This window comes from Scleropages formosus, chromosome 9 (genome assembly GCF_900964775.1).
Source record: "Scleropages formosus chromosome 9, fSclFor1.1, whole genome shotgun sequence".
Lineage (NCBI taxonomy): Eukaryota > Metazoa > Chordata > Actinopteri > Osteoglossiformes > Osteoglossidae > Scleropages > Scleropages formosus.
The window spans coordinates 14,445,298-14,462,200 of NC_041814.1; the positions used below are offsets into that span (position 1 = coordinate 14,445,298).

The 16,903-nt window shown below is 41.7% G+C and overlaps 2 protein-coding genes across 2 annotated transcripts in view; both read left to right on the forward strand.

The window, feature by feature from the left end:
• LOC108935463 (uncharacterized) overlaps window positions 1-16,903 on the forward strand; it is a 211,051-nt gene that overhangs the window by 124,157 nt on the left and 69,991 nt on the right. The window lies entirely within an intron of this gene.
• On the forward strand, window positions 6,694-16,863 carry LOC108935464 (cytochrome P450 2J2-like). The gene is made up of 9 exons (XM_029254662.1): window positions 6,694-7,137; window positions 12,326-12,485; window positions 12,765-12,914; window positions 13,126-13,286; window positions 13,428-13,604; window positions 13,740-13,881; window positions 14,305-14,492; window positions 14,926-15,067; window positions 16,305-16,863. Exons 1-9 carry the CDS (start codon window positions 6,943-6,945, stop codon window positions 16,478-16,480), a joined length of 1,491 nt encoding a protein of 496 aa, XP_029110495.1. The 5' UTR covers window positions 6,694-6,942; the 3' UTR covers window positions 16,481-16,863.

Consider the following 16,903-nt stretch of genomic DNA (forward strand, 5'->3'; position numbering starts at 1 on the left):
TTTGGCACACTTATGACTTCCCCACTCTTAGTTCTCGCAGCCCCTTGATATTTTTCTTCCAGTCAAAGTAACAGTTTTAAGTGTTTCTTTAATGCAGGTGGCACAATGGTGCTGCGGGTAGTGCCATCCAGCTCTTTGGTTATGGATTTAGTTGTGGGGTGAAAACTCATTCAGTTTGTGAGAGTTTCCTGTATGTGAGTGTGTGTATGAGATGGCCCCACAATAAGCTGGCACCCTCTCCAAGGTGTAACCTGCCTTATCTCAGATTGCCCTGGGAAAGGCTCTGGCTTACCAGGACCCTGCAACAGATCAAGTTCAAGTTTAGTTTATTGTCATAGGTACAAGAACCACGTACAACTATCATGAAATTCTTCCTGAATGCTTCTTCACAGGCTATGGATAACGACAGAGACAATAGAAATACTGCACAAACAAAACAATGACAATGACAGTGAGTAGTGCAACAGCAATAGCAATAAATAATGCTAACAGTAATAACCATAATACCAGTTGACAGCCAGCGAACTCAGAACAAGCGAATGAGAATGCTTGAAGTAGCTATGTAATTTACCAATGTGCTTGAGAGGAGCAGTCTAATTCTAGTAACTAAAGGTGGCACATTGGTTAGTGTTGTATACTCTTACAGCAGTGGGGTAAAAGCTGTTCCTGTACCTAGCAGTGCGGGTTCGGATAGACCTGAACCGCTTTGCAGATGGCAGAGAAGAGAAAAGTGCCTGTGCGGGGTGACTGTGATCTTTTATGATGCGCATCGTCTTTCTGAGGCAGCATGTGGTGTAGGTGTCCTCAGCTGCTGGTAGCTGTGTGCCGATGATTTCCTGAGCTGTTTTGACCACCCTCTGTAGGGCTTTCTTGTCCTGTATGGAGCAGCTGCCACCCCAGGATGTAAAACACCCTGTGAGGACAGACTCCGCAGCACACCTGTAGAAAGTGGTGAGGACTGTAGTAGACATCCGGGCTAAGGAGATATTTATGATGAATGAATCTTTTAGTAAGTCACACAATTCAAATTGTGTTCAACTTAACAGAAAACTCACTCATTTCTGAATTATGTTTAATTTTTTGCAGTTGAATCAATGTCCATTTTATATTTCTTCGTTTATCAGAAGCTCCTCCAAAGGAATGTACAACTCAGAGAAACACACACTGTGCTAAAACTGTCAGTAAATAGCTATTCATAGATTTTTTTGCTGTATCGTAATAAAGCAGAGAGGGGCGCGGTGGCTCAGTGGATTGGCACAGGTCCTGCTCTCCGCTGGGTCTGGGGTTCGAGTCCTGCTTGGGGTGCCTTGCGGTGGACTGGTGTCCCGTCCAGGGTGTGTTCTCTCCCTCTTCAGCTCTGCACCCTGTGGTGCTGGGCTAGGCTCTGGTTTGCCACGACCCTGCTCGGGTCAAGCAGTTGGAGACATTGTCTGTGTGCAAAAAAAGTGAGTGTTCTGGTTGTGCAGGAGAAGAGTGGAAGAATTAATGAAAGGTAATATTTGAATTCAGCATGAAACTATAATTATTTACTCTATTTGAAATGGAAATGTGTGATATTAGTGAGAAAAATATAACAAGGTCTTCCTATATTCATACTTTTCAATTGTCTATGTATCCCTGAGGCCACTGGAATTGAATCATGTTGTATGCCAAGGACCACCTATTGTCCATCCCACCAGCTTTTGGGGGGTTATTTATTTATTTATTTTCCAGACCCTGACTTGTGACCATAATAAGCATTCAGGTTGTGTAGGTATCGGGCTGCAGATCTGTCGATGGTCTTGTAGGTCATAGCCAGAGTCTTGATCTTGATACAGGCAGAGGAGAGATGCATGTTGAAAGCTTTGTGCATTCCCATCTGTCCTACTCTTCCCCTAGAGAAGGTACAAGCGGAAATAGACAAAGTACTTGGACCCTCACATCCGGCCACCATGGCAGACAGAGCCAATATGCCCTACACCGACGCTGTTATTCATGAAATACAGAGGATGGGCAACATTATACCACTGAATGTGCCACGTATGGCTGTAAAGGACACTACAATTGGAGGATACACAATTCCAAAGGTGAGGCTTTTCATGCTAAGATATTAGTCACAATTAGATATTTTTGTCAAGATATTAGGTTTTTTTTAAGGTACAAGTGTGTCTCAGCTTTGATTTCTTTTTTATTTGACTTGACACATGAAGGGAACCTACCCGTTATTCCATAGTAACAGCTGTCTTGCTCTGTAGATGATGTCAGGATTGAGGCCTCGGATATCTGTTGCAGGGTACTATGGTGATGGGAACTTACAGTCTGTTTGGTTGATGAGTCGAGTGGGAGGCTCCTTTCACATTTAATCCTGGCCATTTCCTGGATGAGGAGGGCAAGTTCAAAAGAAGAGATGCCTTCTTGCTTTCTCAGCTGGTATGTGTGCGGGTTATAATGCTATGTCAATTAAATCTATAGTTCTATGCAAAAGTTTGGGCACCCCTGCTGAAATTATGTTTTCTTGTTTTTTTCTAAGAGAAAAGAAGTTAAAACATCCTGCTCAGGCAACAAACTTTAACATGGTTTCTACAAATTTTAATTTACACTATTTTTTTTTCAGAATTTTTCAAATTAGAAAAAAAAATGAAATATGACTGTAGCATCCCCCACAGTTTAGGCACCCTTCCAGTTGATTCATTAGAGTTGTTTTTTGTAAGGTCTTGGAAATTAATTGACACATTAGGCATTATTCCAAGTCAAGTGAAGGGAATTGAAGAGCTTATGCTCTGACTCTTCAAACCTCTCAGGGTGCTGTGCTCAACAGCCATGGGCCTCTGCAAGCTGACTGAGATTCTGAAAATGAAGAAAACTGACTCTTAAAAGCAGAGGAGGGCTATAAAAAGAGATCTAAATGCCTCCTGCTTGCAAATGTCACTATGCAAAATGTCCTAAAGAAATGGAAGTTAAGAGGAACTACTGAACTCAAGTCAGGACAAGACATGGAAGACCAAGAAAAACTTCTGATATAACTGCATGTAGACCAGTCAGGTATGCAACTCAAAACTCCCTGTCAGTGCAAATGACCTGCAGGAAACCATAGATGGTACAGCAGTAGTGGTGAACTGGTCCAGTGTACAGCATTGCTTGCACAAACATTGCCTGCAATGTGATCACAAAAGTCTGTGTCTGAAACATGCAACAAAACCCTTAGATAACCCAGAAGCATTGTGGGCCCAAGTTCTGCTGTGTGATGAAACAAAAACTGAAAATAACTCTTTGGCTACAATCATCAAAGGTACGTTTGGGAAAAAAACACCTTGTCATCTTTAAGTAAGAGTGTAGATCTGTATTTTTGGGTGATGCTGCATTCAGTGGAGGGGGCGTGGTGGCGCAGTGGGTTGGACCAGGTCCTGCTCTCGGGTGGGTCTAGGGTTTGAGTGCCGCTTTGGGTGCCTTGTGATGGACTGGCATCCCATCCTGGGCGTGTCCTCTCACCTCCAGCCTTGCGCCCTGTGTTGCCGGGTTAGGTTCCGGCTCCCCACGACCCCGTATGGAACAAGCAGTTCAGACTGTGTGTGTGTGTGCGCAACCACTGCTATAGTAAATAGTTATCAGTTACAGAGAAGAATTGATTCTGCTAAGTATCAAAAAAAATCTTGAAGGTTAATGTTTTGAATGTTGTGAAGAATTTGAAAAGAGACTGGATCATACAGTAAGACAATGATTAAAAATATACCCCAAAATCAATCATGAGCTACTTCTAGAAGTGAAGTCTTAGGTTTTGGAATGGTTTTCACAGTCCCCCGACTTGAAGTATTAAGATGATTGAAAAATCTGTGGACAGATCTCAGACATACATTACATGCAAAACGGCCTGAGCACTGCATTTCTGAAACAGAAGCATTCAGCAACAAAGGAGGGAGAAATTCCTAAAGCAAGAATAGGAAGACTGCTAGCTGGTTACAAAAAAACATTTGTGGGGTGTTACAAAGCACTGACTAACAGGGTGTTCAAGCTTTTTTATATGCCACACTATGGTCTATTCTTTCCAGTCTTAAATTCGGAAAGTAATAGATATGCATTATAATTTGTAGGAATTTCATGTTTAAGTTAACTGCTTTCCTTTCTTTTAGAGAGAGAGAAAAAAAAAAAAAAATCAACAGGATGTCATTTCACCAGGGTTGTCCAAACATTGTAAATAACTGTCCTTCCTGTCATGTGTTTTCAACAACAAAACTTGTCAATTGTTGAGATTCAAAGCATGAAACAAACAACCCACTTTTCAGTTGTCCTGCTGTTCCTAAATTCAGCATATTTCATGTTGCTTCACACAATAATATTCCGAAGCTACACCTCTGTGATAAGGCTTTAATAACATTTGGAAACAAAATTCATAAATTTATTCAATTAACATGAATAAATAACATGGAATTTAAATGTGAGTGTAGTTTTGAAATTGCCATGTGTCTTTCTTTACTCAGGGAACAGGATGTGTTTTGGGGAGCCACTGGCGCGAATGGAGTTGTTTCTGTTCTTCACCTCCCTTCTCCATCAGTTCACATTCTCTCCCCTCCCAGCTGTGGAGCCCACCCTGGAATTCGAAATTGGATTCCTTCTTCACCCGAAACCATATAAGTTATGTGCTTTACCCCGCTGAGCACAGTAATGTAATGTATAACTGAGAGGTTTTGAATTGGAAGTCAGCACATGTTCAGCTTTGAACTGCAAAAATAAACCTATTTTTTTTAGAAAGTGCCTACAGAGGGAGAAAAAAAAAAAAAAAAATCATTCTGTGGAAATGCTTAAGTTGTAACTTACATCTAAAACATTACGTAAAGTCAGTAACAGTGAAAACACTAATTTTTGGAATTTCTGGACTACAGCTAGCTACTTTTATTGCGCTACACCTATTTCAAATCTGCGAACACCCATTCCTTACACAACAAGGTTAATACATTCCATAAACTCACCCTGTAAGGTGGGTTCCCATTGTAAGGGGACCAACTGACATTTAAAATAAAATAAAAAAAAAAAAAAAAAAAAAAAAATCCTTTCTTTTACTTTTTTCTGGTCAGTTTTTGTTTCTCTGCCTTTATAAGTGCTTTTTCTCTTTCTCAACCTTTTCAGGATAAATTTTGATAACTTGGGATGGGGATGCTCCTAAGAATTAAAGTTCAGTACATCACAACCTGTCTGTCACTCAACAAAACATTTGGGCAATGCCATTAGAAGCACTGTGTAATGGGGCTGTAGAGTGTTTTACTCTAGATTAGAAATTAAATATTAACCAGTATTATTTAAATGATATATTAAAGCTTCATTTACAGTTATGATTTTCAGAATAAATCATAGGTTAATTCACTATTCAGCCAGACTAACACAAAGGGACACAATTGTGTATTTCTGTCCGAAAACATTTAACAAAAGCAGCAGTGAAATGTGGATTTAAAGTGAATGCATTACAGATCAAAATTAAACTATACTGAATATGATTGTTTTTTTGAAAATAAAATATTTTTTTAAACACAGTTGTACAAGTTTTTTTTTGTTGGATGGCATCCTGCTACATAAAATCCAGATGTACTGTGTGTGTTAGAAAAATACTTTTATTAAATGGTATAAATAAAGTAAAATGTGAAAACAGACTCCTATAATATTTCTATGCAATTATTTTACTATACAATTCAAAACATTTATCGGAAATAAACTGAACAGCCTACGTCCTTACTGACAGCAATTCCTGCTAATTCTTAATTTAGACTTTCAGCTTTTAAATTCAAATCAGTGACTACATATAAAATGTATGTTTACCCAGGTATTTTCTTCTTGGGAATGTTTGTTGTTGGAAAATATACAAGTTTAGTCTGTAGAAGAATACAAGATAAAAATACTCAAATATGGTTTATGTAACATTTATGAAAAATACACAGTTCTTTCCTCCACAATGATCTCACAGGAAAAATGTGGATAATTTTGACAGTCACCATCATCCTCCATGTTCCAACCCCAGGTGTCTAGGGGTAGCAAGAGTGGAACATCAACTGAATGGTAACCAGTAGTAACAAGGGCCCAGCAAAATGACACATATAAGAACCAAGTGCTCAGTGTAGTTTCCTTTACAGTGGAAACTGAGGCAGATGTTCAAGTGACTTGTTTGTACATATTACAAAGACACTTTCCAGAGGGGAAAGGAACAACAACAGTTACAAAGCAAAGAACTTAGAAAAACTATTTATCTAGTAATACTACCCAAGCTATGGAAAGAAAAACAAAGGGCTCTTGAGCATCTGTGACACCCTAACTAAGGTATTGTACTTTTGGCTGTTGTTGGATACAACGGGTGGCACCTAACTCTTCCCAACCAGACAGTGGCACAACCTGTGTGTTGGACATGCAAGGCACGTAACATTCTTACCAGTTCTTTTTGCCAACAACACCACCAAGATAAACTAATCACAGTCAACCAGGGCCTGGGTACAAAATAAGTGAACAGAAGCCATAAGCAACACTGCCACTGAAAACAATGCAAAGTCATGCTCTGAGACACAAATCTGAGGATCAGTGGGCAAATAGGAGGGTTTTAAACTGGCGGGACCTGGAGGTGATTGGTGCAGATGGAGGAAGTGGCAGCAGGACTGACGATGATTGACAGGGAGGAGAACCAATGGTAGAAAAAGTACATGTGCAGGGAGGAGAAAACACGGGAACAGAATGGGAAAATAAACCGCAAAAATCCTGTACAGGAAGGAAATGCTCTAGTTTTCTGAAAAAGGCGTTCTATATTTCAGTTTTTAATATTTTTGCCAGTGGGCCGGAGTCTGACTCTGATTGGTCACTCAAGTGTCCATCAAAGGTGTCCTCGAGTTCCAGTCTTGCGGAACATTTCTCAAAGTTCAATTACAGTACGGTTCTGGAGGCAGAGAGGGAGCAGAACTGGATTCACCTGTAAACGCAGCAATAACAGCAACCATGTCCGTCCTCTTCTTCTCAGGATGGTTAGACCTCAGCAGTGTTTTAATCTTTCTCTTTGTGCTTTTGATACTTGTGGACCTAATTAAAAACAAGGCTCCGAAAAACTTTCCTCCTGGACCAGCGTGGTCCCTGCCTTTTGTGGGAGATCTTTTCCGTATCGATTCAAATAGAATTCATCTCCAGATGGCAGAGGTACGTGCGTTTTCTCTCTAAATGAATTTAATGCAGCCGTTAAAACCAACAGATTCACAAGGCAGGAGGAGGTGAATTGAGCGGATCGTCGTTTTGCTGTGAGATTCTGTTGCGGCTCCTTTCGCTTCTAGTTCTGAGGACAGAACGAACACGAACGGCGTGTTGTTGCTGTTTTTCCTTCGATTTCTGCTGTTGCGCTATTTCTCTTTGTCAAACTTCGTAAAAAAAAGAATAATCAAGTACGACTAGTACGAGGAACTGCTCAAGGTTAGAGCTGCTGCTTAAGTTAGACCCACACAGGTTTGAGGTTCGAATCCCACCTCCTGGCCTGCACAACACTTGAATGTCTTTATTATTACAGTGTGTCAAGATATCAGTGGAATAAAACAGGTACAATATGTTGATCGCAAACAGCTGTTGCCTTCATTGTTTCTCCTTATTATTCTTTAATTTTTAACAACTATATGCTGGATGTGATTAATTTTTTACTTTAAATACAGGCATAAAACATAGGACTGTATAAAAATCAGTGAAACAATGTATAATACTAGACACATTAAGTCAAAATGAGTTGAACTTTGAAGTAACTAAATAAATAGTATCACAGACCATTAGACTTAAAGATCAGTACCATTACGTTTTATTGTGAAAGGGGTTTGTGCTTGACTTGGTAAAAGAGTGAACAAATAGCAGATACTGTAATATATACACACACATTTTCTGAACTACTTATCCCATACGGGGTCGCGGGGAACCGGAGCCTAACCCGGCAACACAGGACGTAAGGCCAGAATTGGAGGGGACACACCCAGGACGGGACGCCAGTCCGTCGCAAGGCACTGCAACCAGGACTCGAACCCCAGACCCACCGGAGAGCAGGACCCGGTCCAACCCACTGCGCCACCGCACCCCCCGTTACTGTAATATACTGAATGTAAAATGATTTTTATTACATGTAAGGGACAGCTGATGACGAAGTGGGTAGAGCTGCTGCCTTTGAACCCAAAGGTTGCAGGTTTGAATCCCACCCCCAGCTGTAGTACCCTTGAGCAATGCACTTACCCTAAATTGCTGTAGTAAAATTACCCCGCTGAATAAATAGATGTGACTGTCAGTTGCTTTCAAAAAAGTCTTGGTTGAATGTGATGTCGTATCAAGGGAAGCATCTCATACATTTTTTTCTTTGAAAAAATTGGAGATGACTCATCTAGCACACTAGCAGAGGATTTTGTGCCTGCCTTCTGCTTGTCTTAATCTCTGTATTAAATGAGAATTCTTGGATTGTGGGCATTTGTCACAAAATTTGCACACCGCCAGGAGAATATTCCTAGCACACCCACTTTAGATTCCTTTCAGAAACAGTAGAGCCACACTCACAGTCAGGTACCAGAGAAAACATGAACTTGGATGCTTGTAGGATGTTGTCCTCACAGAAGGTCGGAACTTGGACATTCAAGATAGACAGGAAAAAATGTTATACTCTGTGCATATTTTTCAACAGCTGTACACAAGGACCCAATTCAACCACCAACCTAAAGCCACAGAGAACTACACCCAGCATAGCAAACATACATCTTCATGCCCTGAGACCAAGATGCTTAACTGACCTAACCCACCCACCAAACCAAAACTAATCCCACCAACAAAAACCAAAACAAACCAGCTCTAACCCACTAAACAAACAAACCACACCCAAACACATAAAGCAAGCCTAACCCAACCTTCTTACAATAACCAACCAAACCACACCCACCAAAGCCCAACCTACAGACCAAGTTTCAACTACCAGAGACCAAGCCTATTCCCACCAACAAACACTAACCATCAAACCAAATAGACCAAGTCTAACACATCAACTCAGAACCATCAAACCACACCCACCAAAGCCAAACCAAGTCTAACCCACCAACATAAGAAACCATCAAACCACCACCAACAGAACCCATCCAACAAACCACATCTGATCCACCACAAAAAAAAACCCAAGGCTAACCATCAGCCAAACCAACAGACCAAGCCTAACTCACCAACCAAACTAACAAACCACACCAGCAGGGTACCAACATGGGTATTTCATTGAGGTTATCAAGTGGGCACCTCCCTTCGTCGGCATTTTGTTGAATTAGGCCCATGACACCTCCAGAAGGCTCAACAGTGCAGTCTGGCACCCGGACACACCCCCTTCCACACAGATGTTTGATACCCTTGACCCTCAACAAATACCACAACCCCACTAACTCAACCATTTAAACCACAACACTACACATACCTTCTAACCTTACAACCACACCTGCTACCCCACCAACTGCTAATGTGCCACTCCACAAATTTAAACTATCCTAATTAACACAGCCACACCTCCTTAATTATCACCAGCTCCTTCCCACTACTCACCACCTACTACTAATTTTCCACTATTACACACCTCCCTCAAGCCTGTAACCCCAACTACCCTGCTCTCTTTTCAGCCACAACCACTGAATTGCCTTTTCAGCTGCCTCAGACAGCTCCTTCATTGCCGCCTTTAACATCGAACTCCCTCAACAATGTTGTAGCTGATTTAGCCACAAACCCTCTAACACCTACCTCTCCCGGCCTCACGTGAGCCCGCCATCCATGGTCCCTTGCCTCTGCTACCAGATCAGCATACTTTAACTGTTTCCACTCGTATGCCTCCCCAGTAGCATCCTCGAACGGCACTGTTAACTCTACAAAGTACACAGTACGCTCACCCTCCGAATATAACACCATGTCTGGACACAGCGAACTAACAGCAATGACCTGCGGAACCTGGAGCTGCTTGCTCACATCAGCCAACAACTTCCAGTCCTGTGCATTACCCCACCTACCATGGCACGTCTGCCCTTGCATAGTGCTACTCTCTCTTGCCCGCACAAAACCAATTGTTCTAGCTAAACTGCCAACAGGCAAAGAATTCACAAGTTGCTACTTACTCTCAGACACACCTGCTAAACATCTAAGAACTTGATTATGGCATCAAGTATAGCGCCCCTGCCCCAAACTGACCTTACACCCTGACAAAATGCACCTCAGAGTCGCCACACCACTACACAACTTACAAGAACCATCACCACCTGCCCGTTGCTTAACATTCTGTGGCATTGGTAGCACATCATAAGTCGCTCCAACAATAAACTTAAGGTGACTTGCCTCCATCGCCCACACATCTTACCAGCGTAACTTCCTCCTCTCCACACCTTCCCAGTTCACCCACTGACCCTGCTTCACTAATGTAACCGCCTTTGCACGCCTCACCTCCTCTTCCTGCCCTCGGACCTGCTCAACAACCAATCGCCGTCTGTCTGCCTCCGGGGCAGCACTCCACAACCTCCGCAAATGGTCGGGGCCAAACCCTGCCTTCCCTCTCTGCACGTGCCCAACCACGTCCAACAACATCAGCGCCCCTTTTGCTCTCTGAGCTGCGTCTCTGGGGTTTCACCTCCGAACTGTCCTCACTGATGGCACCACCTTTCTCACAAACTCATCTTTTGACTCCGTTAGAGTCAGCTCCAAACCTGCCTTTGCACAGTTGTACTCCTCCACCAAACCTGATACCAACAGCTCCAACATACCCTTACCATATAGCGCTACACTACTCAAACAGTGTGGCTCTCCCAGCCATCTCCTTATCGCCGTACTAATAATCCGCTCGAGCTTCTCCACCTCCTGGACAGAAAACTCATACACCGTAAGTGGCCACCTAACACGTGGCAAGAGCCCGAACTGCAGACACCACAACTTTAACTTCCCAGGGAGGAGGGATGCATCAATGCTTTTTATGCCTTCCATAACCACCTTCCTGAGTTCAACAACCTGCTCCTTATCGCTTAACACAGAACTATACCATCTACCCAAACTCTTAACTGGCTTCTCCAGAATACAAGGAATTACTTCCTCATCGATACAAAAGTTCTCCTGTACCACCTTCCCACCAACAATTGAGAGACTCCTTGATTTACTTGGCTTAACCTTCAGCTTAGCCCACTTCAAGTTATCGTTGAGCTCAGACAACAAACGATGCGTACAAGGAGCCATAGCCGTAACGGTCGTCATGTCATCCATAAATGCTCTAATGGGGGTAGGCGCGTCCCATCCCGCAGCCTCTCACCACCAACAGCCAATTTGGAAGCTCTTAAAATAACTTTCATTGCCATTGTGAAAGCCAATGGCAAAATTGTACATCCAGCCATGATCCCAACCTGCAGCCGATGCCCAGATGTTGTATAGCTTTCCGTACTAAAACAAAACTGAATATCCGCAAAGTAGGCTTTCACCAGCATCGTAACACTTCCGGGAACCTTAAAAAACCTCAGTGCCTCCCACAGCAAACTGCAGAACTGAGATCTCTTTTCTCCTTCATGGCAGACTGAATCTGATGCCAAATCATACCGGTGTGCTCCAAGCACCCTGAGCATCCTGGAAGCTTTCTGCACGGAGGTATGAATCAGCCTGTTGGCTTTCAAGTATGCTATCAACCTCCTTGTCACAACACTAAAGAAAATCTTCCCTTTAGTATTGAGAAGGCTAATAGGCCTAAACTGGCCTACCCCAACAGCCTCCTTTTCCTTATGAATAAAAATTCCACCTGCTCTCTGCCATGACTTGGGAATTACCCCCTTCTTCCACACAACAGCCATTAATCTCCACAGAAATTTTTATACGCCCAGAGCACATTTAAACACCCGGTATGGTACCCCGTTTGGGCCAGGTGCCGAAGAGGCCCTTGCCCGCCGCACTACATCTTGCACCTCTCCCCAGCTCCCCACCATTCACACACAGAGCTGCCAATTGTCTGCCCTTTTCACTTGTACACTTTTTCACTTGTTCCGATTTTGTATGAACATTACAATATTTCTGTATATGAAGGGGGGGACACGGCGGTGCAGTGGGTTTGGCCGGAGCCTGCACTCTGGTGGGTCTAGGGTTTGAGTCCTGCTTGGGGTGCCTTGCACCAGACTGGCGTTCCGTCCTGGGTGTGTCCCCTCCAGCCTTATGCCCAGTGTTGCCGGGTTAGGCTCCGGTTCGCAGTGACCCCCCCAGTTTCAGACTGTGTGTGTGTATTCGAAGACGCCTAGGTAACTCACTGACATAATTTTTCAGTGAACATAACATATATACTTTATCAGTAATTACTGTGTTAATTGAGTTTTTGTTTTGCTTTTCCTAGTTTGCCAAGCAATATGGAAATATTTTTAGTATTCGAATGGGACAAAGGATGGTTTTTGTAAATGGTCTGAAGCCTGTGAAGGAAGCCCTGGTTGAACACGGTGAAAACTTTGTTGATCGTCCATCATTACCACTATTTACTGATATTATCCAGAACAAAGGTAATATTGTTTCTCCTGATGTTGACTCATATGAACAAGCATATCCTTAAGCATTTTTAATGTAAAAGCTTCGGCATCTTAGTATAAGTAACGCTAACGGCATCTCTTATTGAGCCATTTTTCATTCACATTCATTTTCATTCAAAAGGCTAGAATAATAAGAGTAAAAATTGTTGAACCTGTTCCATCCACTAACAGACTATAAATGGATGCCAGATTTTAACAATGATGCTGAAATGCTAACTTGAAAACCACTAATTTAATACAAATGTTTTAAAGGTTTGATTGTCTCCAATGGGTATCAGTGGAAACAACAAAGAAAGTTTGCCCTCCATACTCTGAGAAACTTTGGACTGGGGAAGAAAAGTCTTGAGTCGCAGATCCAAGTGGAATGTAGGTTCCTAAATGAAGTCATAGGGAACACTCAAGGTATGACTAAGACCTGGAAACAGGTACTGCTCTTTTAATTTTGATTTTTTTAATTTGTTGTCGATTATCACTGACTGCTTCTACTTTGATCATAAAAACTGCTGCATTGGTTTTCAGAACCTTGTTTTCAGTGCCATTATAAGCATTTACTTTAATATAAAAACTGAGTAAGGCTTCCAGCTAATGTTGTTTTTCAATTAAAATTCTGTAGGCCAGCCATTTGAGCCTATTTCCGTTGTTAACAATGCTGTTGCCAACATCATCAGTTGTCTGGTGTTTGGCGATCGGTTTGACTACAGCGACAGCTACTTCCAAACACTGCTGAAAATAATCAATGAAGCAGTTTATTTGGAGGGAAGTATCTGGGCTCAGGTAAAGCACCTCATTTTACTTGTGTGTAATTTTTCATTGATTTTAGGGATTTTATTTGTGTTGACACTTAATCCTGTCTCATTTATAAGTAATTTATAGAAATAAAAATTTTCTGAGGAATTCACTGTTTTTGGTTTTCAGTTGTACAACACGTTCCCATGGCTGATGCGCAGATTACCTGGTCCACACAAAAAAATATTTTCTCTCTGGGCAATTGTGATCGACTTTATAAAGCTGAAAATTAAGGAGCACAAGGAGGACTGGGACCCTTCAACTCCGAGAGACTACATTGACAGCTTCTTTTCTGAGATGGAAAAGGTAATATTAGAGAAGTACCCAGTTGAATTGCAGAATTTTTTTGCATGAAGTGAAATGCAGTTACTTATCTGTTCTGCTGGTATCTGTTCCAATATAGAACAGAACATAATTTTAGTCTTTTTTTTGTCCCTGAAGTGGAAAGATGATGCTGAAGCAGGTTTCGATGAGGACAACTTGTGTTACTGCACTCTGGACCTGTTTGCTGCTGGGACAGAAACAACATCAACTACACTGATCTGGGCTTTGCTGTATATGATTAAATACCCAGAAATACAAGGTTGGTTTTCATGTTGCAGATAAGTTTACTGAAAGCTTGGCACAGTTATAAAGTTCTCAGTTGAGCATGGTCTACAAGACAAGAAATATACATGTATTAACTTACTTTTTCATATTATATTTAATCAGTGACTAATAGAAATTATAGAGAATTTACAACCATAACTTTTCATATTATTTGAATGGTGTTGTTCATTAGAGGACAAAAATGGATAAAGGCTAATCAATTTTAAGTTTAGTTTATCAAAGACATGTACAGGTGGTGGCAAGGAATGGGTTTTTAAAAAGATTTAAAACTCATTAATGTTATGCTGTTGTACAAATAAATGATAAAGATTTCCCAGCTGTAAAGTTTATACTCTCAAGATATAGGTAACTATTCAGTTTCCTTATTAAAATCCTACTTACTCTGTTACACATTTAGAGAAGGTACAAGCAGAAATAGACCAAGTACTTGGACCCTCACGTCTGGCAACCATGGCAGACAGAGCCAATATGCCCTACACTGATGCTGTTATTCATGAGATACAGAGGATGGGTAACATTGTACCACTGAATGGGGTGCGTTCGACGACAAAAGACACCACACTAAGAGGATACACAATTCCAAAGGTAAGTTTATTTTATTTTTTTTTTACATGTCAAGCTCTTTTTCAGACTGTATATCCTGCACATTATAAACAATGTTAGAACAGTGTTTTTTTTTTTTTTATTTTAAATCTAAATGGACACTTTCATTTCAATGGGTTTGGGCCAGCTGCTAGAGTAGTACCACTACTGCTTTTCACCTAATGAATAGTTGCAGGTTCAAATCCCATCTTTAGTTGTAGTACCTTTAAACAAGGTCTTACCCTAAATTGCTCCTGTAAAATTACCCAGCTGCAGAAATGGGTGATAATTGTAATTAGCTTAACACTGTAAGTTGCTCTGGAGAATGGCCTTAGCTAAATGGATAAATGTAGAGCAGCAGTAGTAAATGTGTGAGGTTTCTTGCTCTCTAGATAATGTCATAATTGAGGCTTCAGAGACCTTTTATTTTTTCCAGGGTACTATGGTGATGGCAACATTACACTCTGTGCTTTTTGATGAGACTGAGTGGGAGACTCCTTTCACATTTAATCCTGGCCATTTCCTGGATGCAGAGGGGAAGTTCAGAAGACGAGATGCCTTCTTGCCTTTCTCAGCTGGTAGCATATTACATGTGCAATGCCTTACTGATGAAATCTGTCTTTCCTTTTCTATGTTTTACTATGAGAAAGTTTGAAATACAGACATGCATCGCTTATCGACGGGGATAGGTTTTGAGAAATGCATTGTTAGGAGATTTCGTCATTGTGCGATCATCATAGAGTGTACTTACACAAGCCTAGGTAGTATAGCCTCGATCATAGAGTGTACTTATACAAGCCTAGATGGTATAGCCTCGATCATAGAGTTTACTTATAGAAGCCTCGATGGCATAGCCTCGATGCAGTCAAGAGAGGCGGTAAACACAAGATTTGTGGCGCTGCTGCCGGTGTAACACAGCATAGTGTTTTACAGGAAACTTTTTTTAAGTAGAAAGAGTACACTGTTAAATAACGAAAAAGTACAGTATAGTAAATACATAAATCAGCAGCATAGATGTATATTATCATTATCACTGTACGTAATTGTATGTGTTATACTTTTGTATAACTGGCAGCGCAGCAGGTTTGTTTGCACCAGCAGCACCACGAACACATGAGTAACACGTTGTGCTACAACGTAGCTAATCAGCAATTTTTCAGTTCCATTACAATCTTATGGGACCACCATCATATATACGGTCAGCCGTTACGTCGTTAAGCGGTGCATGACTGTATACAACTCAATTCTCAGATGTCCTGCTATGCTTGAAAACTGTCACGGTTGCGCGTAGCGCGGACGGACTCGAGTGCAGAGAGTTCGGATCGACGTGCACGGAAGCCGAATCAGAATCCATAATCGTAGTCGAGGGGCAGGCGAGGGTCAGGCGATCAGCAAACGTCGTGGAAAGGGCTAGGCAAAGAACGTGGTCAGGAAGAAACAGGCAAAGGGTCGAATTCGGACTGGTTCTCTCAGTAATACGGTTCGCAGGGAAACGAGGAGGCAAAACAAGGTTCCGCATCTGGGCTTCCTCGGCTTCCCTCTTTATAGTCGTTCCCATCAGGGAACGGCAGGTGTTGCAGATGTGCCAGATGCGGAGAACGTGACAGAAAACAACATAAATAATGATGACTTGGCTTCACAAATGGAAAGTACATCCAGAAGAATCTATGTCCCTGTGACAGCACAGTTTAATAAAATTTTGAAACTCAGTTTTTATAATATTGTTCGATATACTTGCTCAGTAAACAGTAAAAATTACGTGGCATAGAAATAGGAGTATAGTTCTCAAATGTCATGTTGTCTTTGTTTCCTCAGGCAAGAGGGTGTGTCTTGGGGAGCAGCTGGCACGAATGGAGTTGTTCCTGTTCTTCACCTCCCTTCTCCAGCGGTTCACATTCTCTCCACCCCCTGGTGTGGAGCCCACCCTGGAGTCCAAAGTGGGAGTCACCCACAGCCCTATACCATACAAGTTGTGTGCTGTACCCCGCTGAACACAACGATGTCAAAAGGGAAGGTTTTTGCTGGAAATTTGAAAATGTCCCGATGCCACACTGAACTAATTTTCTGAAAGTGTACGATAAAAAAAGGAATAGAGTGGTGTAGGCATATGTATCCCATGGAAGTGCATAAGGTGGAGTTGTAACTTAAGTTACAATGTCATGTTACCTACTTCAGTAACAGGTGTTTTGGGCGTTTGGTTTTTCCATTGGGGGCGGGGGTGTGAAAATTAAGTTGCTATTATCACAAGGACCAAAACTGAACACATTTTAACGAATCTTCAAATTTTTCTTGGAGATGTATGATAACAACATATCTCATCAGTGTGAGTTGATACCTTATGCAAATTTTTAGGCACAAATTACATTTGCTACTAACTCAGAACTCTTGTAAATGGAGCTTCAGTTGTATGAAGA

Bases quoted from the DNA above. Each gene is read 5' to 3' on its own strand.
- LOC108935464 (XM_029254662.1), top strand. From the start codon at position 6,943: ATGTCCGTCCTCTTCTTCTCAGGATGGTTAGACCTCAGCAGTGTTTTA. The intron at 12,486-12,764 runs GTAATATTGTTT...AATGTTTTAAAG, and splicing joins TGATATTATCCAGAACAAAG to GTTTGATTGTCTCCAATGGG. The intron at 13,287-13,427 runs GTAAAGCACCTC...TTTGGTTTTCAG, and splicing joins AGGGAAGTATCTGGGCTCAG to TTGTACAACACGTTCCCATG.